This window comes from Pleurodeles waltl, chromosome 7, assembly GCF_031143425.1.
Source record: "Pleurodeles waltl isolate 20211129_DDA chromosome 7, aPleWal1.hap1.20221129, whole genome shotgun sequence".
Classification (NCBI taxonomy): domain Eukaryota; kingdom Metazoa; phylum Chordata; class Amphibia; order Caudata; family Salamandridae; genus Pleurodeles; species Pleurodeles waltl.
The window spans coordinates 1,546,591,029-1,546,616,769 of NC_090446.1; the positions used below are offsets into that span (position 1 = coordinate 1,546,591,029).

At 50.1% G+C, this 25,741-nt stretch overlaps 2 protein-coding genes across 3 annotated transcripts in view; both read right to left on the bottom strand.

The window, feature by feature from the left end:
• Positions 1–25,741, bottom strand: part of LOC138246679 (carcinoembryonic antigen-related cell adhesion molecule 4-like) — a 228,503-nt gene that overhangs the window by 129,228 nt on the left and 73,534 nt on the right. Inside the window, exon 2 of one of the 2 annotated variants that reach the window (XM_069201443.1) lies at positions 17,572–17,735. The exons of the other annotated variant lie outside the window; for it this stretch is intronic. The gene's annotated coding sequence lies outside the window, so the exon portion shown is untranslated. The remainder of the gene's footprint in view (positions 1–17,571; positions 17,736–25,741) is intronic. 2 annotated transcript variants of the gene reach the window in all.
• Positions 10,301–11,746, bottom strand: LOC138247108 (uncharacterized PE-PGRS family protein PE_PGRS20-like). The gene is made up of 3 exons (XM_069201853.1): positions 11,695–11,746; positions 11,139–11,357; positions 10,301–11,070 (listed from the first exon to the last, which is right to left on the bottom strand). The coding sequence occupies exons 1-3, from the start codon at positions 11,744–11,746 to the stop codon at positions 10,301–10,303; spliced, it is 1,041 nt and encodes a 346-aa protein (XP_069057954.1).

Below are 25,741 nucleotides of genomic sequence, written 5' to 3' on the forward strand. Positions count from 1 at the left end.
TATCTCTTTTTACTTCATTATTACTTTAATGTTGTCTTTGTGTTTAGAGCATATTATGATAGCATGGTGCTTTTGGTGTGAACACAGGGCACATTCCAGCTTTATCTGTTAATGTCTCCTCCTAATACTGTTGTAAGTTCCTTTGGCAGTGGTCTTTGTTTACCTGTTTGCTGCTGTTTCACAGAATAATAGATTGTGTCAGATTTGAACCTGTTCTCTATTAAGTAACCCTCTTTTTACAATATGCACAAAGAAGTGTAAATATACCTATCTATCCCAATATGATACACAAACTGGAAGCTCTAATGTTATGGGATGTGAATTCATAAGCAGTTCATTCTGCTGAATTGTTTATCCTAGGCTTGCTTTTACCAATGGTTCTTTAAAAAACTTTATTCAGGAAGAAAACATACCTTTATCAGATCTAGGCCCATATTTATACTTTTTGACGCACAACTGCGCCAACGCAGTTGTGCGTCAAAAGTTTTACCGCCGGCTAACGCCACTCCAACGCACCATGCGGGCGCCTTATTAATGGAATGACGTTAGCCGGCGCTGCGGACTGGTGTGCGTAAAAAAAAATTACTCACACCAGGCAGCGCCGGTGTATGGGAAAATGGGGGTTGTGCGTCAAAAAATGGTGCAAGTCAGGTCTGAGGCAAAATTCAGGCCTCAAACCGTATTTGCGCCATTTTTTTTGACGCCCAACCTCCATTGACATGACTCCTGTCTTAGCAAAGACAGGAGTCATGCCCCCTTGCCCAATGGCCATGCCCAGGGGACTCATGTCCCCTGGGCATGGTGGCATGTAGGGGGGCCCAAATCAGGCCCCCCATGCCACAAACAAATCTGAAAAAATACTTACCCGAACTTACCTTTACTTCCCTGGGATGGGTCCCTCCATCCTTGGGTGTCCTCCTGGGGTGGGCAAGGGTGGCAGGGGGTGTCCTCCTTCCGAGCCCACAGGTCCCTTAACGCCTGCCCTGACCCAGGCGTTAAAAAACAGCGCCCATCAGGCTGTGCGCTGTTTTTTAAGGCCCACCCCCTCCTGTGCGTCAAAATGACACCAGAGTATAAATAAGGGGCACAGGCCTTAAAGTCATTTTTTGGAAGGGAACGCCTACCTTGCATATAATTAACGCAAGGCTGGTTCCCCCTTCCAAAAAATGACGCACATGGTGGAATTTTGACGCCCACGGGGTCGGACGTCAAAGTATAAATATGGGGCAGGGTTTGCGCCGATTGTGCGTCAAAATTTTTGACGCACATGCGGTGCAAACAGAGTACAAATATGCCCCCTAATTTCCAGCACACTTGTAACACTTGTATTTAAACACAGGCTGGGTGTAATGTGTCTGTGGGATGAACAGTATGGGACGAGTGTGAAAAAGAGACAACAGAAATCCAAGCAGAGCATCCGCAGAGTCGGATAGCTCCCAAGCTCGCTCTGCCTTTGCAGCCCTAATTCTGCCTGTCTTTCCTTACTGCCCCTTTTTTCTTGCTTGCTTTCGTTCTTTCGTTCTTTCTTTTTCCTTCGTTATTTCCGTCTCTTTTGTGGGTTTTCCAGCCAGACTTCTTGCATTAGTCTGTTGTTGTGTCACTCCCATGTATCTCCCACCCACGCCAGCGTGCATCAAGGAGCAACTTGTCCGCCCACTTCCGCCCTAGGCTGACTTCACTTCTAATTGCGGCATGCTGTCCTTTCACAAGGAGCACATTCACACACAAAGTAGTTCCCTTCTTGCCAGGGAGTATTATTGTAATGTGTGATTATTTTAGACCAAACATTTTTTTTGCCTTTAGCCAATGTTTTAAAATTCTTTTTTTTTTTAGATTGATGAGTGCCAGGCTGGTTTTGAACCAATAATGTTTTGCAAAAACCATGATGAAACATAAGAAGAATTAGTAAAAAGTTTCCGACCAACACCAGATGTATCGGCTTTGCCAATGCTTGATTTTATTGGCATGGACATCAAAATACTCATCAGGCTTTCAAAATACTAATAAGGTAGCATTTACTGTGCCATTTCAATGTTTGTTATTGGAGTGCTGAAAACTGTCATTATATAAAAGCCAAAACACGTTTGGCCTGATTTTACAAAAGTGGTGCTGCACAGTCAAGAACCCTCAAACTTGCCGTGTAATAACAGTGAAACATAAAGGAAAAGCAATAGGAGTGCTAGTAAAGAAGTATCCACAGTGGAAAAAATGATGTGCTTATTGGAAGAAAGTTTGTCGAATCGTGCTACACACGTTCCAAAGAAAATGCAGAAGCAAGGAATCCAAGATGGCCGACGAGAAGTTCAAATGTTAAGTTGTCATTCTAGTGTTGCACTCAGTTTTGTTGCTATGATACGCGCGCACTACTAGAGAGCTTCACACTTCAACTGTGACCTCACAGGAAGCCATGTGTGTTGAGAGAGCACTCGTTTTGAGCTAAACGTTTTCTGAGGCAAACTTGGCTTTGCATGCATTTCACTGACTGTTCAGGTTAACCATAGATAATATTTAATTGTTTAGAAGCAAATACTGTGACAGAATGTTTTTGCAGAATATAAAAGAGTCTCCGGCTAGAATTGACTCTTGTGAACATTCAAAGAATATAAAGATATTATCGACATCCAGTTTGATAATCTCGTATCACTAGTCAAAACAATCAGAGTTCAAAATAATTACTGAAGAATGTTAAAACGACGAATTTAAAGAAGCATACAGATTATTATTAACATAAAAGGTTAATTTGAGACAGACAACAGGAAATACAGTTTTCACTCATTACACTACCATATTTAACTCTTACCTATAAATGTAGATATATATATATATATATATAGAGAGCAACTATTCAAAATTATTTAAGAATGTGCAGACAAACTAACTCAAAATACATATCAGTACGAAGGTTGAGAAGCAAACTAATCTTCACATAAAAACGGAAAACAACTTCTAAGAAGCTCATTTACTATAAATTCCTATTAATTCAACATTCAACAGTCATAGAGAAAGAGAGGCAAATTCCTTAGGGAACTCAGGGTAAGAGAGTGTGACATAATTGTCAGTGGAATTAATCATTAGTAAATGTTAAAGGATGATGTAGTTCAACAGTGTGTCCCTAGTAATTATAATTGTAATCTTGCAGGTGCTGTTCTCCAGTTAAAACAAGAAGTGAGTTGCAGACTGAGTATTTGAAGAAACACCATCTCTGAGGCAGTCGCTTTAAATCCCATTCCCCTTTCCCCCTCCAGGGCGCTAAAAACGCAGATTCTATTTTGTTGCGAGTAGACTGGGTTGGGACTGAGGATTTATCTTCTGCTCCTGAGGGAATCGAATCAAGGTGCTCTGACATACACCCAGTGCAGTGCCACTTTTCTTGCACCCCTGAGCGCCCCTTAGCACCCCCTAATGCCACCATGTTTGCACCATCTCTAAGATACGGCGCACCATGGTGGTAGTTAGGGAACTACATCACAATTTTTGACACTAGTTCGGAGCTTTGCAGGACTAGCGTCAAAAAGTTTGACGCTAAACCTGCAAAGCCCATTGAGTCCCATTGTAATCAGTGGGGTGCCTCCCTTTAACTCCTGCTCTGAGCACGCATTAAAAGTGCCGAACAAAATGATACAAAGAAATTAGCCCATTTTTGTTTTCAGCCCCCCCCCAATGGGGGAATGCCCCCTTTGCATACATTATGCTTGGCACAGCATTAATGTAGCACAAAGTGTTACAAAGTGGCACAATGCATGCAGGGATTTTGGCCTCATTGGGCCACATTAACATAAAAATAAATTTGCTAATGTGGAGTAAGTAGGTGCTAGGGGCTCTTAAATCTGCCCCTTTATTTCTCCATTATCCTTTCTTGTGTTTTCTCTCCACCTTTTTCTATAACTCACCATTTATGCTTTCTCCACACTTAATATTTTTTTTTCCCCTTCTGGCTTTTCTTCTTCTGTTTGATTGCCTTACACTCAGGGGCATAGCTACTGTTCGGGCAGCAGGTACAGTAGCACCAGGGCCAAAGGAAATTTTACTGATCCCTGAATATTGCTGTATTCCATTATTCAAACTGCGGCCACTGGGGGCCATGTCCTTCCTTGTTTTAGGGCCATGACACATTACACAACATCTGGTCCTGGAGTTACTAGCCTTAGCCCAGTTCTTAATTTGTAAATAAAAATATGCCGCTGCCCAAAGCTCTTTTTTGAAACACGTGGCTGCTGCATTTAAATATGCAAACCATTGCGGGCCTCAGTCATCTATTTACAGCCACTCCCTGCCCCTTCAGCTCACTCTTGCAGCTTACTGCTTTCTCTCTCTTTTTTCTCTTTCTCCACCTTTTCCATAAGTGTCATTTGTTCACAGTAAATGGATGATGCAGAAAACGAAGTGCCAGCCCTCGAAAATAAATGCCAGTGCTCCCCACGGGTAACCACCGGCTCAAATTAAGCCCCACATTAGCCTGTGAGTGGCACTGCAACAGCCAGAGAGCAACCTGTCCATTGAGGCCAATCATATGTGTCAAAAGGCTGCAGATCCCTGATGGCTAAAGTGAGCAGCCACCAAAATCCTGCAGTAGCAGACAGTCTCAGGCTGGTGAGTCTGCAAGAGGCCGGCAATGTCACAGGACCAAAGACGCTTTAAGGCGTGGGCAAAGCGGGCAATTGCCCAGGGCCCCCTCCTTCCAATGGGCCCCTGGCAAAGTGAAGGTTTTCTCTATTTTACTTTTATATATTTCTCTATCTCAACATTTAACAGATGATTCCATTTTGTTTGCCATCATGGGGCTTAAATTAGCAGAAAATTGGTGATAAAAGTCAAAGGGCCTCATTTACGAGAAACTGACACATTGGCTCCGATGGGTCAGATTTCTTGCGCTGCCAAACGATTCCCTAAAACCATGGATGTGTTTTATCCACAATAGAGAGCTCCATGGCGCACGTTTCCACAGATGCGTGAGAAATTCTGACGCATATGTGGCGCTAAATTGACATATTGCTGGACTAGTGTAAAAAAATGACACTACTCTAGCAGTGCGTGGAAGGCTCTCATAGGAAAAAGCCGTGCATCAGTTTAACGCCTGATGCCTTGAAGTCTGAGAATGACACAGTGAAATGTGCATTTCACCTTGTCAGTTCTGCGTGGCTTTTGCCTGGAAAAGCCTGCCTTACATATCATTGAAGATAGCTGGGGCACAGGGGTGAAAAGTGACGTCACTCTGTAGATGTTGAGTTGTTTTTGCATCCCCTCAGCTTAAAAACCAAATGACGCTGTAGCAGTGCAGGGGCCTTGTAAATAAGGCCCAGAGTTTTGCCAAATGGGGCTCCTAAAATACTTTTTTCCCCGGGGGCCCCGGAATGCTTAAGACAACACACTCTACAGGAACATGGATGCTAGAATGTTGTGAGCTCTTTTATGAAGTCCCAGTCCTTAAACTTGTCCTGTCAAAGCTTAGCGCCAAGAAGGCACTGCGGGTAGATTCTGCGCGCTATGTTTATTTCGTTTGCCTTGGAAACCACCTTCCCCTTGTGGTTACACTTCCGGGATAGAGCTCTTGTCCCGTGGTTGGTTCTCGCCTGTGACATATCCGCTATGAGAGAGCATTAAAAAGGAACTTCACTGTAGAATGACCATCCCTGGCTAACAGGGGCCGCTCTGAAGGCTGCAGGGACTGGCTCATCCGAGGGCTGCTGGAGGAACCCACCTCACCCAGGGACTGACAGGTACTCACCCTAGGGAGGGGCCAGGGAGAAGGTGAGTCAGCCAGGTCTACTGGAGGAACCAACCTCACCCAGGGACTGACAGGTACTCACCCTAGAGAGGGGCCAGGGAGAAGGTGAGTCAGCCATTTCTGCTGGAGGAACCAACCTCACCCAGGGACTGACACATACTCACCCTAGAGAGGGGCCAGGGAGAAGGTGAGTCAGCCAGGTCTGCTGGAGGAACCAACCTCACCCAGGAACTGACAGGTACTCACCCAAGCGAGGGGCCAGAGAGAAGGTGAGTCAGCCAGGTCTGCTGGAGGAACCCACCTCACCCAGTGACTGACAGGTACTCACCCAAGCGATGGGCCAGGGAGAAGGTGAATCAGCCAGGTCTGCTGGAGGAACCAACCTCACCCAGTGAGTGACAGGTACTCACCCAAGAGAGGGGCCAGGGAGAAGGTGAATCACCCAGGTCTGCTGGAGGACCCCACCTCACCCAGGAACTGACAGGTACTCACCCTAGGGAGGGGCCAGGGAGAAGGTGAGTCACACAGTTCTGCTGGAGGACCCCAACTCACCCAGTGACTGACAGGTACTCACCCAAGCGAGGGGGAAGGGAGAAAGTGAGTCAGCCAGGTCTGCTGGAGGAACCAACCTCACCCAGGAACTGACAGGTACTCACCCAAGCAAGGGGGCAGGGAGAAGGTGAGTCACCCAGGTCTGCTGGAGGAACCAACCTCACCCAGTGAGTGACAGGTACTCACCCAAGACAGGGGCCAGGGAGAAGGTGAGTCAGCCAGGTCTGCTGGAGGAAGCAACCTCACCCAGGGACTGACAGGTACTCACCCAAGAGAGGGGCCAGGGAGAAGGTGAGTCACCCAGGTCTGCTGGAGGACCCCACCTCACCCAGGAACTGACAGGTACTCACCCTAGGGAGGGGCCAGCGAGAAGGTGAGTCACCCAGGTCTGCTGGAGGAATCCACCTCACCCAGGAACTGACAGGTACTCACACTAGGGAGGGGCCAGGGAGAAGGTGAGTCACACAGTTCTGCTGGAGGACCCCAACTCACCCAGTGACTGACAGGTACTCACCCAAGCGAGGGCCCAGGGAGAAGGTGAGTCAGCCAGGTCTGCTGGAGGAACCAACCTCACCCAGGGACTGACAGGTACTCACCCAAGCGAGGGTGGAGGGAGAAGGTGAATCACCCAGGTCTGCTGGAGGAACCCACCTCACCCAGTGAGTGACAGGTACTCACCCAAGAGAGGGGCCAGGGAGAAGGTGAATCACCCAGGTCTACTGGAGGAACCCACCTCACCCAGGGACTGACAGGTACTCACCCAAGCAAGGGTGGAGGGAGAAGGTGAATCACCCAGGTCTGCTGGAGGAACCCACCTCACCCAGGGACTGACAGGTACTCACCCAAGCGAGGGAGAAGGTGAATCACCCAGGTCTGCTGGAGGAACCCACCTCACCCAGTGAGTGACAGGTACTCACCCAAGAGAGGGGCAAGGGAGAAGGTGAGTCACACAGTTCTGCTGGAGGAACCAACCTCACCCAGTGACTGACAGGTACTCACCCAAGCGAGGGGGCAGGGAGAAGGTGAATCACCCAGGTCTGCTGGAGGAACCCACCTCACCCAGTGAGTGACAGGTACTCACCCAAAAGAGGGGCCAGGGAGAAGGTGAGTCAGCCAGGTCTGCTGGAGGAACCAACCTCACCCAGGAACTGACAGGTACTCACCCAAGCGAGGGGCCAGGGAGAAGGTGAGTCAGCCAGGTCTGCTGGAGGAACCCACCTCACCCAGCGAGTGACAGGTACTCACCCAAGAGAGGAGCCAGGGAGAAGGTGAGTCCGCCAGGTCTGCTGGAGGAACCAACCTCACCCAGTGAGTGACAGGTACTCACCCAAGAGAGGGGGCAGGGAGAAGGTGAGTCACCTAGGTCTGCTGGAGGAACCGACTGACAGGTACTCACCCAAGCGAGGGGGCAGGGAGAAGGTGAGTCACCCAGGTCTGCTGGAGGAACCCACCTCACCCAGGAACTGACAGGTACTCATCCTAGGGAGGGGCCAGGGAGAAGGTGAGTCACCCAGGTCTGCTGGAGGAACCGACTGACAGGTACTCACCCAAGCGAGGGGGCAGGGAGAAGGTGAGTCACCCAGGTCTGCTGGAGGAATCCACCTCACCCAGGAACTGACAGGTACTCACCCTAGGGAGGAGCCAGGGAGAAGGTGAGTCACACAGTTCTGCTGGAGAACCCCAACTCACCCAGTGACTGACAGGTACTCACCCAAGCGAGGGGCCAGGGAGAAGGTGAGTCAGCCAGGTCTGCTGGAGGAACCAACCTCACCCAGGGACTGACAGGTACTCACCCAAGAGAGGGGCAGGAAGAAGGTGAGTCACCCAGGTCTGCTGGAGGAACCCACCTCACCCAGGGACTGACAGGTACTCACCCAAGAGAGGGGCCAGGGAGAAGGTGAGTCACCCAGGTCTGCTGGAGGAACCAACCTCACCCAAGGACTGACAGGTACTCCACCAAGAGAGGGGCCAGGGAGAAGGTGAATCACCCAGGTCTACTGGAGGAACCCACCTCACCCAGGGACTGACAGGTACTCACCCAAGAGAGGGGCCAGAAAGAAGGTGAATCACCCAGGTCTGCTGGAGGAACCGACTGACAGGTACTCACCCAAGCGAGGGGGCAGGGAGAAGGTGAGTCACCCAGGTCTGCTGGAGGACACCACCTCACCCAGGAACTGAGAGGTACTCACCCAAGCGAGGGGCCAGGGAGAAGGTGAGTCAGCCAGGTCTGCTGGAGGAATCAACCTCACCCAGGGACTGACAGGTACTCACCCAAGCAAGGGGGCAGGGAGAAGGTGTCACCCAGGTCTGCTGGAGGACCCCACCACACCCAGGGACTGACAGATACTCACCCAAGCAATGGGGCAGGGAGGAGGTGAGTCACCCAGGTCTGCTGGAGGACCCCACCACATCCAGTGAGTGACAGGTACTCACCCAAGAGAGGGGCAGGGAGAAGGTGAGTCACCCAGGTCTGCTGGACGAACCCACCTCACCCAGGGACTGACAGGTACTCACCCAAGCAAGGGGGCAGGGAGAAGCTGATTCACCCATGTCTGCTGGAGTAACCAACCTCACCCAGGGACTGATAGGTACTCACCCAAGAGTGGGGCAGGGAGAAGGTGAGTCGCCCAGTCCTGCTGGAGGAACCCAACTCACCCAGTGACTGACAGGTACTCACCCAAGAGAGGGGCCAGGGAGAAGGTGAGTCACCCAGGTCTGCTGGAGGACCCCACCTCACCCAGGAACTGACAGGTACTCACCCTAGGGAGGGGCCAGGGAGAAGGTGAGTCACACAGTTCTGCTGGAGGACCCCGACTCAACCAGTGACTGAGAGGTACTCACCCAAGTGAGGGGCCAGGGAGAAGGTGAGTCAGCCAGGTCTGCTGGAGGAACCAACCTCACCCAGGGACTGACAGGTACTCACCCAAGCAAGGGGGCAGGGAGAAGGTGAGTCACCCAGGTCTGCTGGAGGACCCCACCACACCCAGGGACTGACAGGTACTCACCCAAGCAAGGGGGCAGGGAGAAGGTGAGTCACCCAAGTCTGCTGGAGGTCCCCACCACATCCAGTGAGTGACAGGTACTCACCCAAGAGAGGGGCAGGGAGAAGGTGAGTCACCCAGGTCTGCTGGAGGAACCTACCTCACCCAGGGACTGACAGGTACTCACCCACGAGAGGGGCAGGGAGAAGGTGAGTCGCACAGTCCTGCTGGAGGAACCCACCTCACCCAGTGACTGACAGGTACTCACCCAAGAGAGGGGCCAGGGAGAAGGTGAGTCACCCAGGTCTGCTGGAGGACCCCACCTCACCCAGGAACTGACAGGTACTCACCCTAGGGAGGGGCCAGGGAGAAGGTGAGTCACACAGTTCTGCTGGAGGACCCCAACTTAACCAGTGACTGAGAGGTACTCACCCAAGCGAGGGGCCAGGGAGAAGGTGAGTCAGCCAGGTCTGCTGGAGGAACCAACCTCCCCCAGGGACTGACAGGTACTCACCCAAGCAAGGGGGCATGGAGAAGGTGAGTCACCCAGGTCTGCTGGAGGACCCCACCACACCCAGGGACTGACAGGTACTCACCCAAGCAAGGGGGCAGGGAGAAGGTGAGTCACCCAAGTCTGCTGGAGGACCCCACCACATCCAGTGAGTGACAGGTACTCACCCAAGAGAGGGGCAGGGAGAAGGTGAGTCACCCAGGTCTGCTGGAGGAACCCACCTCACCCAGGGACTGACAGGTACTCACCCAAGCAAGGGGGCAGGGAGAAGCTGAATCACCCATGTCTGCTGGAGTAGCCAACCTCACCCCGGGACTGATAGGTACTCACCCACGAGAGGGGCAGGGAGAAGGTGAGTCGCCCAGTCCTGCTGGAGGAACCCACCTCACCCAGTGACTGACAGGTACTCACCCAAGAGAGGGGCCAGGGAGAAGGTGAGTCACTCAGGTCTGCACTGATACTGAAGAGATCTGCACCTCCAGGCACTGAGGTCAGCTCCATTTCAGTCTCCCAACACTCACCTCTGCTTCCTCATTGGACCCTGTGCACAGACCCTTCACCAACACTGAGTCCTGCATCACCAGAACCTTTGACCACAGCGAGTCCTGCATCATCATAACCTGCGTCCACAATGAGTTCTGCATCACCAGACCCTGCATCAGTAGACCCTGCATCACCAAACCCTGCATCCATACTGACATCTGCATCGCCAGACCCTTCATCCACACAAATTCCTGTATCACTAGACCTTTGATGCAAACTGAGTTCTGCATCATCGGATCCTGTATCCTCACTGAGTCCTGCATCATCAGACCCTGCATCACCAGACCCTGCACCACCAGACTCTGCATTGCCAGACCTTTTATCCATACTGAGTCCTGCATCACCAGACCCTGCATCGCCAGACTTTGCTTCCACACTGAGTCCTGCATCCCCAGAGCCTGCATCCTCACTGAATCCTGCATCACCAGGCCATGCATTTACACTGAGTCCTGCATCACCAGACTCTGCATCCTCACTGAGTCCTGCATCTCCAGACCCTGCATCACCAGCCCCTGCATCCACACTGTGTTCTACAACACCAGGCCCTGCATCCTCACTGAGTCCTGCATCTCCAGACCCTGCATCACCAGACTTTGCATCCACACTGAGTCCTGCATCCACAGAGCCTGCATCCTCACTGAATCCTGCATCACCAGACCATGCATTTACACCGAGTCCTGCATCACCAGACCCTGCATCTCCAGCCCCTGCATCCACACTGAGTCCTGCATCCCCAGAGCCTGCATCCTCACTGAATCCTGCATCACCAGACCATGCATTTACACTGAGTCCTGCATCACCAGACCCTGCATCACCAGACCCTCACCACCAGACTCTGCATTGCCAGACCTTTTATCCACACTGAGTCCTGCATCACCAGAACCTGCATCACCAGCCCCTGCATCCACACTGTGTTCTACAACACCAGACCCTGCATCCTCACTGAGTCCTGCATCTCCAGACCCTGCATCACCAGACTTTGCATCCACACTGAGTCCTGCATCCCCAGAGCCTGCATCCTCACTGAGTCCTGCATCTCCAGACCCTGCATCACCAGACCATGCATTTACACTGAGTCCTGCATCACCCAGACCTTACATCATCATACCCTGAATCTACAATGGGGGGGCCTCTTCAATACCCATGCCCTAGTACCGGAGGTGCCATTTACCAGGGACTTGCAAGGGAGGCTGAAGTGCCAAGTATAGTACAGTTTGGGGGAAGAGATCTGGCCCTAGGAACCTGTTTAGCAGGAGCCAAGGGCACTTTCAGTTTGAAACCACATCATTTTCCAGGCAAAAAGAGACCGTTTCTCACAGTTAGCACCTTCATAAGAGTTCAAATATAATTTATCCTTCTATTTTTTTGTTAGGTTTAAAAACCTTTCAGCAATCCATTTAGGTAGACGTTTTGTAACTGAGAAATTGTGACCATGTTGATTCCCCATGTAATACTGCTAAAGGTGTTATATTTTCATCAAACTGGTGGTTTTCATGTGGAACATCTGTCTCGCGACACAAGACAGACTTGTACCTTTTGGAATTGGTAACCTACAGGCACAGAGGCAAATACCAACATTTGCAAATTGTGTGTAATAAAACTAATTTATTTCCATACCAAATATAATGCAAAGTCTGTGCCCAGAAATAGCTGCCAGTGTTGCAAGCACGTCTGCATATTCCGCACACACTATGTAGAAGTATCTCTGCATCTGCGTGTTTTTGAGGGAGTAACTACATGGAGGTCTGCATGCTTCTAGAGGCTGGATTTGTGTCCCTCCTGGGTAAATATACCTTGGCAGCTTACATCACTTGCATGCGTGACAGGAAAACCCATGCCTTTAATGCAAAAACCAAAGCTACATGTCCCAGAATGCATAGAACCTGAACTAAGTCTGAACCTCCATAAAGATATGGGGTCAAGTGACGGCTGTGTTTTGACACCAAGAAACTTTTCTCAGTAGGTGAGGCAGTACTCCAAGGAGAGTGGCTGTAGCAGGGGCGGCTCCTACGCTACGGGGAGGAGCGTCGCCCCCCGCCAGCAGCAGCAGCAAAACGTTTACTATAAAACGATAATAAATTACCTTAATTATCGTTCTATAGTAAAAGGAGCGGGCCATGGGTCTGTGACGAGCAGGAAGGAGGAGTGGACAGCACTCCCCCTCACTGCACATGTATGTTTGGCCGCCCGTCTTGGGCCTTCCAAACACACATGCGCACTGGGCTCTCTCCAACCCGACACTGCGTTGCCAGGTGGGAGAGAGCAGGCAGAGCTTCTCACTCTGCCTCAGAGCGCCCTGGCTGGGCGCTCCGTCCAATCCGAACACTGGGTTTTTTATGCTGCCAGCAGCATGAAAGCAGCTTTAGGATTGGACGAAGGCAGGCTGGGAGCCTGTGCCTGCAGTGGAGGATCGGAGAGGATCAGAGCGGTGCGGCGTGCAGAAAAAGGTATGTTTCTTTTTTATTAACTCATATTTTTTTGTCCCGTCACCTCCCCACTACCACCACCACGCACCGCGTCATCCTTTCTCCCTCAGGTGAGCTGCCCTTGGGCTGTAGTTTTTTCTACTTGAGTGACAACAAGGGCTGACAGCATTCTCTTTGGGATTTACTGTAAAGAAGTGTATGTATGACCAAGTAGTCACTTGGGGCCAAGTTTAGGGGGACTTGGCGTAGGGCAGCGCAACTAGCCATCTTGCAGCACTGCCCTACGCCATAGTGAAGGGGCAGGAATGCTCTGTATTTATGCATTGTGCACAATGGGCAGCCTAGCGCCAATACAGACACCCTTGCACCATGGTGCAAGGGCACCTGTTTTGTCAGCAGGATTCTGTTTTGTGCAGAAGGGGCACCTTCCTGCACTAAAACAATCAAAGGAGGTGTTTTCCTCTCTATATGTGTGGTAGAGAAAGCAGCGCACATAACAAAAGAGGAACAAACAAGGAGAAGTAAATATATTTCTCCTTGTTACGCCTCCCCTGGGGAGGCGTAAGGTTTTGACACATTCGCAGGTTTATGAAATCTCGTAAATCTGGGAGTGTGTCAAATGCCACGTGGCGATTTTCCGCTCAGCCTATTATGACTGTTGGCAGCTCTCCGTCCTTTTTCCAACGGAGAGCCGCCAACAGCCATACTGGCGGGAGGCGGGGAAGTGGAGGTTGCTCCACCTCCACCGCCACGCCAATAGAACACCGCTCAGCGAATCACGTCCTGTGATTCGCCGTGGCAGTGTTCTGTTGGCGGTGTGGTGTTGGCGGAGCTGCCCCCATGGCTCCCGTCCCCTCCTGGAGGATCGTCGGACCAGGTAAGTCGAACGTCCGTGAGGGGAGGGGGGTCGGGGGGGTGTTGTGTGTTGTGTGGGTGCATGGGGGTGTGCGTGTGTGTCTGTAGATGGGGTGTGTGAGTGCGTGTATGCTTGCGGGGGTGTTGTGTGTATGGGAATGAGTGCGTGTATGTCTGTGGGTATGTCTGTATGGATGTGTGCGTGTATGTTTGAATGTGGGTGTGCGTGTCTGACTGTGTGTGTGGATGTAGGCATGTATGTCGGTGTGTGTGCGTGTATGTGTGTAGGTGGTGCCTGCGTGCGTGTCGTGTGGCTATGGGTCATGTGATGTTGGGGGTCGGGGGGGAAGGAGCCCCTGCCACCTTTGGGGGGTGGCAGGGGTGTTGTAGGGGAGGGAGTTGGGGTGGGGGTGGGGGGTGGGGGAGACCCCTATCAGTGCCAGGAAAGGAATTCCCTGGCATTGATAGTGCTTACCGCCATGGATTTCATGGCGGTTCAAACCGCTGGAAATCCACGGCGGTAAGCCGGGTCCAAATACCGCCAGCGGTCTAGTAACGGCCGCCGGGCTGGAGACCCAGGTGTCCAGCCCAGCGGTCGTCTCCGCCCTGGCGGGCGGAACGGAGAACCAGCGGATGACCATGGCGGTAACCGCCATGGTCATAATTCCCCAAAGTGAGACCGCCAGCCTGTTGGCTGTCTTACCGCTGTTTTAACACCGACCGCCAGGGTTGTAATGACCCCCATAGTCTGCACTGCCGGAACATAAAAAAATATGGTGCTGTGGCGATGCACGGGCTCAAAAACATGCCCTGGTGTTTATAACGCACCATGACTGAGAGCTCTGGAGTTGAGGCTGAAGGCAGGGAGAGTTTCTCACAGTGCCTGTCAGTGGCTCATAGAATTAAAAATAAACTATGGGGCATATCTATGCCAAAGTCACGCAGCGCAGAGCACCAAGTCACCTTGCTGCGCTACGCTGCGCTGCGTGACAGAGACAAGGCAGGAATGTGCCGTATTTATACCATTCGGCACATTCCTGCCTTTTCCCATGCAGTGGTGCGCTTTGCCTGCCTAACGCCAATGCAGGCACCATGGCACCACGGTGCACGGGTGCCTCCATTGTATGCAGGATTGTTTTTGTGCAGAAAGGAGCACTTTCCTGCACAAAGGCAATCCCCTGAGACTTTTCCTCTTTCTATGTGTCCTGCAAAAGGCAATCCTGGGGAAGTGTATCTTTTTGGCGCATTCCCAGGTTTACTAGTTCTGGTAAACCTGGGAATGTCTCAAAAACCATGGGAGTTGCATGGCAACACCCACACAGCGCCCATGGAACACCTCCATGTGCAGAGTAACAATTTGTGCTGCATTGCTTTACTTGAGATTTATGGAGCCACTCAGAGCTTGCATGGCTTCATAAATCTCACTTAAGGTTTGCGTCACGCATGTACCACATTAAGTGGTGTAAACGCGATGCAATGCAGGTGATAAATATGGCTCCAAGTACTTACCCACTAGCTTGCCTCCTTCAATACAACAGGCGCATATTGCTTCATAGCCAACTCCCCTAACTGCTCCACATGTTGTTCTCGTGCTGCTGATAATGTTAAGCAGCATAAGAGCAGTGCCAGGATTGGTTGGAGTGGGCTGGCTCAGTGTTGTGTCAGTCACTGCAAGTCTGTGCCTGCTCTCCAGCCACCGGTCTAAGACAGCTCGGGTTGGAGAGGTGTAAAGTGCGCATGTAAGCCTAGCCGAAGAAAGACAGCCGGCAAAAGTGACATGTGCTCATTAAACTGGAGTGGGCACCACTCTTACCCCGCTGCCAATCAGCAGCAATGGCCCCATCTTCAGGCTCGTCTCGGGCTGGGGGCAGTGAAAAATGAAATAGCCAAATGCTAATTTTGTCACCTTTAATTAATTTTATCACCCTTTGGTTTTTCAACTTTGCAGGGATTTAAGCAGTGGGGCGACGCTTGAAGTGTCACTCATGGGCATTAAATCAGGGCTGGACGGGGAACCCAAATCAGCTCTGGCAAATTGTGTCAGACCAGCCCCTGTACAGTTTGTAGTGAGTGAGTGCCGTGCGGGAGCCTGACAAAAATGTTGCACCCTACAATGCATTCTTGATTATATCGTCAATTATATTAGCTTGTAAATCGTAGTAAATGATGTCCTTACAGCGCACCAGGATACCCAGACATAGTCACAGACATCCTTACTAAGAACACAAAAAATAAGATGTCAAGCATGACACATGGATTTAAATATAACATAAGTGGACACATTCACTGTTAAGCACAGCCAAGAAGCTGGGAAGACAATGGAAGACCATTTTGATGGATTTAAGCATCGTCCACCCCAATAAGTGGCACAGCAAGGCCAGTTTAGTGCTGATGGCACCTGGAGCAACAATATTTTTGGGGGCACCCTCCTCCCCAATGAGCTCCTCCTCCACAGATTCTCTCACAACCACCCCCTAACAGTGTCCTTCATTTCTCCATAGCTCGTCTCTTACAGGTATTTCATTTGTTTTACAGCTCCTCTCATACCAGTGGATGGTGTCATAGCACTTTACATCACTCACACACATACACAGGAACAATGTATAGAAAATGTTAAATAATGCAAAGGAGGACTACAAGGTGTAGGATTCAAATGTCATCCAAACTGGGAGGCATTTTTAAGAGTGCTTGGCCTGGAGATGCACAAACTCAGCACTCAAAATGTAACACACTGGTTGGGGTTGACTTTAATACTAATAATTTATTTCTGCCCCGAAAAAAACTTTTTAGCAGCTTTAGGATAATGAATGTCTGGGAAAAGCATAGCTTTCTAACCTGTAACATTTAGTTTTCATGCAGCTCTTTGTGCTATATCACGATTGTAATTTATGAACTTCAAGAAACAAAACATACTCTATGACAAAAGCAGTAACCCACTGAGGTACCTACATAAAATACAGTTCCTCTACAATACTTTTGATAAATCAAAACTGCCGATAGACAAAACTCTAATCCCTCTTCAGCAGGGACATTAATCAACATCGTGGCATTTTTCTTGTTGCCTGAAAACCGCTGGACATAAGAGGAGCTCTGCAGGATGTGCCTTTAAACCCATATCAATTTGCAAAGCAAAGTGCCCCCAAGTCAGTGATGAACTAGCCCCAATAACAAAACCAGCCCCCAGGAAATGTGATTCCCAGTACGGCCAGTCCAGCCTTGATTAAAATGACACACATTCGCTCACAGAAAACATGGAAATGTCACACTTAGGCAAATTGAAAACCTGGCAGCTCTGGATGCAGACATATGTCTGGCGCTGGTGTTGATCAAGGGTGATTACCCCCAAGGAAGCCCATAGCTCAGTTCAGACGTTTTTTATCCCTGCGAAGGTTGGCGTGCACAGTGACAGCTTCTGTCTTCTAGAGGCAGGCGAAGTCTCTTAGGGACATATTTACAAGAAATGACACATTGCTGTGTTACGGCAGTGATGCCTTAAAAATAGTTATGATGCGCAAAAATCTGTTACGAAGCCATGGATGCACTGTGTGTACAATACAGGGCACCACTGCGCAAGGACCCAAGGTGCGTCAGAAATTCTGATGCATCTGTGGGAACTTTGCTGTAACGAATCAGCCCCAAAAGAGGTGCATCGCTGAAAGTGGCCTCACAAGTGACACAGCTTCAGTGATGCGTCAAAATGAAGAGATGCTGCATCGGTTTTGACTGACGCACGCAGTCTAATGTGTTAGGACAAATGTGAAAAACTGTAAAGTGGTGGAATAGCACTTTATGCAATCTTATATTTGTCCTGAATTCAGTGCAAGCCGTATAGTTATGTGTCACATTACAGTGGGCATGGTCTACTTTTTTTTATGTTGAGACCTGAGTATGTGTGACATAGTGAATGCAGTGTTATGTGAATGAATACAAGTAATGTTATGTGGAAATACATGTTACGTAACTTATGTGTGTACTTACCTATTGTCCTTTGGAGTACGTAGACGTGGACTTGGGGACCCATTCCTCCATGGGAAAGTGACAATCTTGGTCTGTCCCTTGCAAACAATACACAATGTCACATAGCCTTGTTGCAGAGGATGATGATATCATAGGTGCCATGGTCCCAGGTTGGTCAAGGGCTCCTACAACATGATTGTCACATGTTTAGACCCACTACTAGTAGAGGTGATGTGATTTCATAACTTATTTCAGTGTTTTAAGTGACTTCAGATGGTCAGATTCCTATTGAAAAGCCAATGCGTCAATTCCTACGCCTGGGGTAAGGAGGCACAGGAATTCTGAAGCATCCAAAGCTTAACACAACACATCTGAAAGGTACATCACACATTGGAAAATTTGTAAATATCACTGCATCAATCTTAAGTCAGTTTTAATGAGGGAACACCTACCCTGCATACATTAATACTTATGTGGCGCAGCCGGTTCCCGCCCAGGTATTTTTTTACGCAGGCCGACTAATGCATCTCCTCGTAAATGTATATGGAGCAAGATAGGGCAGAGAATGCATCACCAGAGCATCCAAAAAAATGAAGCAATGGCGGCACAAGCTACTTGAAAATAAGCCCCTAGGTCCACGCAGAGACAGATCATGTTGCCTGCAGAGAGATGCTGGTGAGTCTGAAATGTGGGCCAGTGCAGATACCGTCCTTATTCTCTTGAGCTTCGTCACTTGAACGTATGGTGGTCTACGTCCTTTCAGTATCACAGGAGCTGAGCAGATCGCTCTGTGAGCTGGTCAGTGGTCACAGTCATTGAGCTAAAACAGGAAGGTGCTTGTCTTTGGCAGCTGCAACACTGGAGGTGATGCGGGTGGCCCCTCAGTGACAGGGCAGTGCCAGGTCCTTGGGGTTGATGGCAGGATTGCCGACCAGCACAGTGACAAATTGATAAATTCTTCATTATGCACCTCATCGAAGTAGCTGCCACATGACACTGGGGTACCACACAGTCTTTAGATACAGACCAGATGTGCTCCCCTTCAGCAGTCAGCCACTTCTTGCTGCCCCACACACTGGGAACTCTTTGGGATTCTCCTCATGGGCAGTTTCTCCACCTGTAGGACCAGGCACTCTTGTTACATCTCTGAGCAGGTAAGCAGATGTCTAGGCAGTAGCCAGAGCCTCAGATTCCCCAGCAAGTTGCAGACTTCATGTAATGTTCCTGCTTTCTGAAGCAATCAATTCGTTAGTCACAAAGAATTCAGAACTGCAAAAAGTGGGATGTTTTGGAACACTCCCTTTAATGCACATTTTCCATAGAGGGGATGTGGATCCAGTGTCTCAAACTTCATAACAACTTTTGGGTGGTTCTGCTTTCAAGTATCCTTCTCAGGCTGCTCTCAGGATGCAGTCTTCGAGTAGAGTGATTCTTCTAACAGGAGGCAGGACTGCAGCTGATTCCAGACTGGTACACCCACAACACAAGCACCATGAATTGTGACATCTCTGCACCTGGCAGTCATCAGATGCTCTGAAACAGGGATTGTAGGAAAGTACCATCTTGCCTGGCATGTTACCCCCATTTTTCACTGTATATATGTTGTTTTAGTTGTATGTGTCACTGGGACCCTGCCAGCCACGGCCCCAGTGCTCATAAGTGTGCCCTGTATGTGTTCCCTGTGTGATGACTAACTGTTTCACTGAGGCTCTGCTAACCAGAACCTCAGTGGTTATGCTCTCTCTGCTTTCTAAATTGTTACTAACAGGCTAGTGACCAATTTCACCAATTCACATTGGCATACTGGTACACCCATAGATGGTACTGAGGTGCCCAGGGTATTGGGGTTCCAGGAGATCCCTATGGGCTGCAGCATTTCTTGTGCCACCCATAGGGAGCTCTGACAATTCTTACACAGGCCTGCCACTGCAGCCTGAGTGAAATAACGTCCACGTTATATCACAGCCATTTACCACTGCACTTAAGTAACTTATAAGTCACCTACATGTCTAACCTTCACCTGGTAAAGGTTGGGTGCTAAGTTACTTAGTGTGAGGGCACCCTGGCACTAGCCAAGGTGGCCCCACATCGTTCAGGGCAAATTCCCCAGACTTTGTGAGTGCGGGGACACCATTACACGCATGCACTGTACAGCGTCACAATGGTAACTCCGAACATGGCCATGTAATATGTCTAAGATTATGGAATTGTCACCCCCAATACCATCCTGGCATTGGGGGTGACAATTCCATGACCCCCGGGTCTCTAGCACAGAACCCGGGTACTGCCAAACTGCCTTTCCTGGGTTTTCACTGCAGCTGCTGCTGCTGCCAACCCCTCAGACAGGTTTCTGCCCCCCTGGGGTCCAGGCAGGCCTGGCCCAGGAAGGCAGAACAAAGGACTTCCTCTGAGAGAGGGTGTTACACCCTCTCCCTTTGGAAATAGGTGTTAGGGCTGGGGAGGAGTAACCTCCCCCAGCCTCTGGAAATGCTTTGATGGGCACAGATAGTGCCCATCTCTGCATAAGCCAGTCTACACCGGTTCAGGGATCTCCCAGCCCTGCTCTGGCGCGAAACTGGACAAAGGAAAGGGGAGTGACCACTTCCCTGACCTGCACCTCCCAGGGGAGGTGCCCAGCGCTCCTCCAGCGTGCCCCAGACCTCTGCCATCTTGGATTCAGAGGTGTGCTGGCACACTGGACTGCTCTGAGTGGCCAGGGCCAGCAGGTGACGTCAGAGACTCCTTCTGAAAGGCTCTTACCTCTCTTAGTAGCCAATCCTCCTTCCTAGGTAGCCAAACCTCCTTTTCTGGCTATTTACGGTCTCTGCTTTGGGGAATTCTTCAGATAACGAATGCAAGAGCTCACCAGAGTTCCTCTGCATCTCTCTCTTCACCTTCTGCCAAGGAATCGACCGCTGACTGCTCTGGAAGCCTGCAAAACTGCAACAAAGTAGCAAAGACGACTACTGCAACCTTGTATTGCTTCATCCTGCCGGCTTTCTCGACTGTTTCCTTGGTGGTGCATGCTCTGGGGGTAGCCTGCCTCATTCTTGCACCAGGAGCTCTGAAGAAATCTCCAGTGGGTCGACGGAATCTTCCCCCTGCAACCGCAGGCAACAAAAGACTGCATCGCCGGTCCTCTGGGTCCCCTCTCAGCACGACGAGCGTGGTCCCTGGAACTCAGCAACTCTGTCCAAGTGACTCCCACAGTCCAGTGACTCTTCAGTCCAAGTTTGGTGTAGGTAAGTCCTTGCCTCCCCACGCTAGGCTGCATTGCTGGGTACCGCGTGATTTGCAGCTGCTCCGGTTCCTGTGCACTCTTCCAGGATTTCCTTCGTGCACAGCCAAGCCTGGGTCCCCGACACTCTAACCTGCAGTGCACAACCTTCTTAGTTGTCCTCCGGCGTCGTGGGACTTCCTTTTCTGACTTTGGGTGGACTCCGGTTCACTCCTCTTCTAAGTGCCTGTTCCGGTACTTCTGCGGGTGCTGCCTGCTTCTGTGAGGGCTCCCTGACTTGCTGGGTGCCCCCTCTGTCTCCTCATCCAAGTGCGGACATCTTGGTCTCTCCTGGGCCACAGCAGCATTTGCGTTCTTTCTGCAAACACCTCTGCAAGCTTCTTCACGACGTGGGACATCCATCCTCCAAAGGGGAAGTTCCTAGGCCTCTTCGTTCTTGCAAAACACCAAGCTTCTTCCATCCGGTGGCAGCTTCCTCGTACCCTCAGCTGGCATTTCCTGGGCTCCTGCCCACTCTCGACACTGTCGCGACTCTTGGACTTGGTCCCCTTGTCTTACAGGTACACAGGTCCGGAAATCCACTGTTGTTGCATTGCTGGTGTTGGTTTTCCTTGCAGAATCCCCCTATCACGACTTCTGTGCTCTCTGGGGGTTGGCTATTTCTCTAACCCTTACTGTTTTCCTACAGTCCCAGCGACCCTCTACAAGCTCACATAGGTTTGGGGTCCATTTGTGGTTTGCATTCCACTTTTGGAGTATATGGTTTGTGTTGCCCCTATACCTATGTGCTCCTATTGCAATCTATTGTAAATTTTACACTGCTTGCATTACTTCCTTTTGCTATTACTGCATATTTTTGGTATTGTGTACATATATCTTGTGTATATTTGGCATTCTCATACTGAGGGTACTCACTGAGATACTTTTGGCATATTGTCATAAAAATAAAGTACCTTTATTTTTAGTATATCTGTGTATTGTGTTTTCTTATGATATTGTGCATATGACACGAGTGGTATAGTAGGAGCTTTACATGTCTCCTAGTTCAGCCTAAGCTGCTTTGCCATAGCTACCTTCTATCAGCCTAAGCTGCTAGAAACACCTCTTCTACACTGATAAGGGATAATTGGACCTGGCACAAGGTGTAAGTACCTCTGGTACCCACTACAAGCTAGGCCAGCCTCCTACAGTGATGAGGAGTAGACAAAAGATCAGGCCTGAACTACACATGTCCTCACCTAACACAAAAGAAACTGCAGTATCACCCTACACCTGTGGTGTCAACTAAATGGCAGTGCTGATGCAGAATTAATCATCAGCCCTTTGCTAACAAAACCCTCATGGAATTTCTAAGAGCCGATCTGTCTCCATCCTCCAGCCACATTCACTGTGGAGCTATCCTCAGCCTCAGTCGTGTGCCTGGCTGAAACAGAGGCATCCATGGATCCCAGTGACTCCAGTATGTAAAACAGAAAACATGGAGGCCAACTACCATACATGTGCAACACACATCTGCACATGCGCACGCACACACACGACATTCTCATGGGATGTTGTTGGAAGTTGACTCTGTATGTACTATTTCAAAGTAAGAAATAGCATGCACAGAGTCCAAGGGTTCCCCTTAGAGGTAAGATAGTGGCAAAAAGAGATAATTCTAATGCTCTATTTTGTGGTAGTGTGGTCGAGCAGTAAGCTTATCAGAGGGTAGTGTTAAGCATTTGCTGTACACACACAGGCAATAAATGATGAACACACAGACTCAAAGACAATTCCAGGCCAATGGGTTTTTGTAGAGAAAAATATATTTTCTTAGTTTATTTTAAGAACCACAGGTTCAAGATTTACACACAATACTTTAAATGAAAGGTATTTCACTTAAGTATCTTAGGAACTTTGAATCAACACAATATCATATACAGTTTTAGCAAAAATGGCAATAAGCTATTTTAAAACTAGACACTGCAATTTTCAACAGTTCCTAGGGGAGGTAAGTTTTGGTTAGTTTTGCAGGTAAGTAAAACACCTACAGGGTTCAAAGTTGGGTCCAAGGTAGCCCACCATTGGGGGTTCAGAGCAACCCCAAAGTTACCACACCAGCAGCTCAGAGCCGGTCAGGTGCAGAGTTCAAAGTGGTGCCCAAAACGCATAGGCTTCAATGGAAAAGGGGGTGCCCCGGTTCCAGTCTGCCAGCAGGTAAGTACCCGCGACTTCGGAGGGCAGACCAGGGGGGTTTTGTAGGGCACCGGGGAGGACATAAATCAGTACAAAAAGTACACCCTCAGCGGCACGGGCGGCCGGGTGCAGAGTGCAAACAGGCGTCTGGTTTGTATTAGGTTTCAATGGAAGACCCAGGGGTCTCTTCAGCGAAGCAGGCAGGCAAGGGGTGCGGGGGCTCCTCGGGGTAGCCACCACCTGGGCAAGGGAGAGGGCCACCTGGGGGTCGCTTCTGCACTGGAGGTCGGATCCTTCAGGTCCTGGGGGCTGCGGGTACAGTGTCTTCACCAGGCGTCGTGTTCTTGGAAGCAGGCCGTCGCGGTCAGGGGGAGCCTCGGGATTCTCTCTGCAGGCGCCGCTGTGGGGGCTCAGGGGGGTCAACTCTGGCTACTCACGGGCTCGCAGTCACCGGGGAGTCCTCCCTGTAGTGTTGTTTCTCCGCAGGTTGAGCCGGGGGCGTCGGGTGCAGAGTGGAAAGTCTCACGCTTCCGGCGGGAAACGTGGAGTCCTTTAAAAGTTGTTTCTTTGTTGCAAGTTTTGGTTTCTTTGGAACAGGGCCGCTGTCCTCGGGAGTTCTTGGTTCTTTTAGATGCAGGGTAGTCCTCTGAGGCTTCAGAGGTCGCTGGACCTTGGGGAACGCGTCGCTGTTGCAGTTTTTCTCAAAGTGGGAAGACAGGCCGGTAGGGCTGGGGCCAAAGCAGTTGGTGTCTCCGTCTTCTATGCAGGGCTTCAGGTCAGCAGCTCTTCTTCATCTTAGGTTGCAGGACTCTATCTTCCTAGGTTCTGGGGGCCCCTAAATACTCAATTTAGGGGGGTGTTTAGGTCTTGGGGGTTAGTAGCCAATGGCTACTAGCCCTCTTTGCGCCTCCTCCCTGAGGGGAGGGGGCACATCCCTAATCCTATTGGGGAAATCCTCCATCTGCAAGATGGAGGATTTCTAAAAGTCGGAGTCACTTCAGCTCAGGACACCTTAGGGGTTGTCCTGACTGGCCAGTGACTCCTCCTTGTTTTTCTCATTATCTCCTCCGGCCTTGCTGCCAAAAGTGGGGCTGTGTCCGGAGGGGGCGGGCATCTCCACTAGCTGGGATGCCCTGTGGCGCTGTAACAAAGGGGGTTTGCCTTTGAGGCTCACCGCCAGGTGTTACCGTTCCTGCAGGGGGAGGTGAGAAGCACCTCCACCCAGTACAGGCTTTGTTACTAGCCACATAGTGACAAAGGCACTCTCCCCATGTGGCCAGCAACATTTCTGGTGTGTGGCAGGCTGGCAAAACTAGTCAGCCCACACTGAAAGTCGGGTATGTTTTCAGGGGGCATCTCTAAGATGCCCTCTGGGTGTATTTCACAATAAAATGTACACTGGCATCAGTGTGCATTTATTGTGCTGAGAAGTTTGATACCAAACTTCCCAGTTTTCAGTGTAGCCAATATGGTGCTGTGGAGTTCGTGTATGACAGACTCCCAGACCATATACTCTTATTGCTACCCTGCACTTACAATGTCTAAGGTTTTGCTTAGACACTGTAGGGGCATAGTGCTCATGCACCTATACCCTCAGCTGTGGTATAGTGCACCCTGCCTTAGGGCTGTAAAGCCTGCTAGAGGGGTGACTTATCTATGCCATAGGCAGTGTGAGGTTGGCATGGCACTCTGAGGGGAGTGCCATGTCGACTTAGTTGTTTCCTCCCCACCAGCACACACAAGCTGGCAAGCAGTGTGTCTGTGCTGAGTGAGAGGTCTCCAGGGTGGCATAAGACATGCTGCAGCCCTTAGAGACCTTCCCTGGCATCAGGGCCCTTGGTACCAGGGGTACCAGTTACAAGGGACTTACCTGGATGCCAGGGTGGGCCAATTGTGGAGACAAAGGTACAGGTTAGGGAAAGAACAATGGTGCTGGGGCCTGGTTATCAGGCCTCAGCACACTTTCAAATCATAACTTGGCATCAGCAAAGGAAATAAGTCAGGGGGTAACCATGCCAAGGAGGCATTTCCTTACAGATGTCATATGTCAAAGCTGAACTTTACACATGGGAGGTTATTAGACTGTGCTCTCACTGACAGAGAGTCTGGTCACACTAGAGATTTCACAAACCATGTCACACTGCATCAACCCTTACATGATATAACTGGTGCAAGGACTGTAGTCACTTGCCTAGTATGAGGGCACACTTTGGGACAGATTTACTAAGAAGTCATCTAAGGCAATACAGCAAGATAACGTACTGTGCTGCATGACAGGGAGAGAGCAGAAATGTGCCATACCTGCTAGGATATTGCACATTTCCTCTCTCTGCCTGCGCTGGCATACTGTGTGCTGCCTAACGCCAATACAGGCACCCTTGTGCAATGGTGCAAGGGTTCCTGCGTTGCAGGCAGGATTGGTTTTGTGCAGGAAGGGGCAAAACTATCTTTAAAGGTGTTTTCTCTTTATATTTGTGCTGCAGAACGGAGCACACGTGGAAAGTGGAAATAACAAGGTGATATTTCCCCTCGTTATCTCTGGCTTGGGAGGCGTACTGACCTTACTAAAGCTGGGATTGCATCGAAATCCATAGGTGGACAAATGGGAACGCCCTTTCTCCACCCAGGGGATGCCTTCTCAATTAGAGTAACGTAAGCCGGTGATCTGCACTGCCTTGCATTACACTGGATTTACAAAACCACCAGAGGCAAACAAGGCTTAGCATGGCTTAGTAAATCCTACTTAAGGGCTTGTGTCGCCTTGCGTGTTGCAAGGGA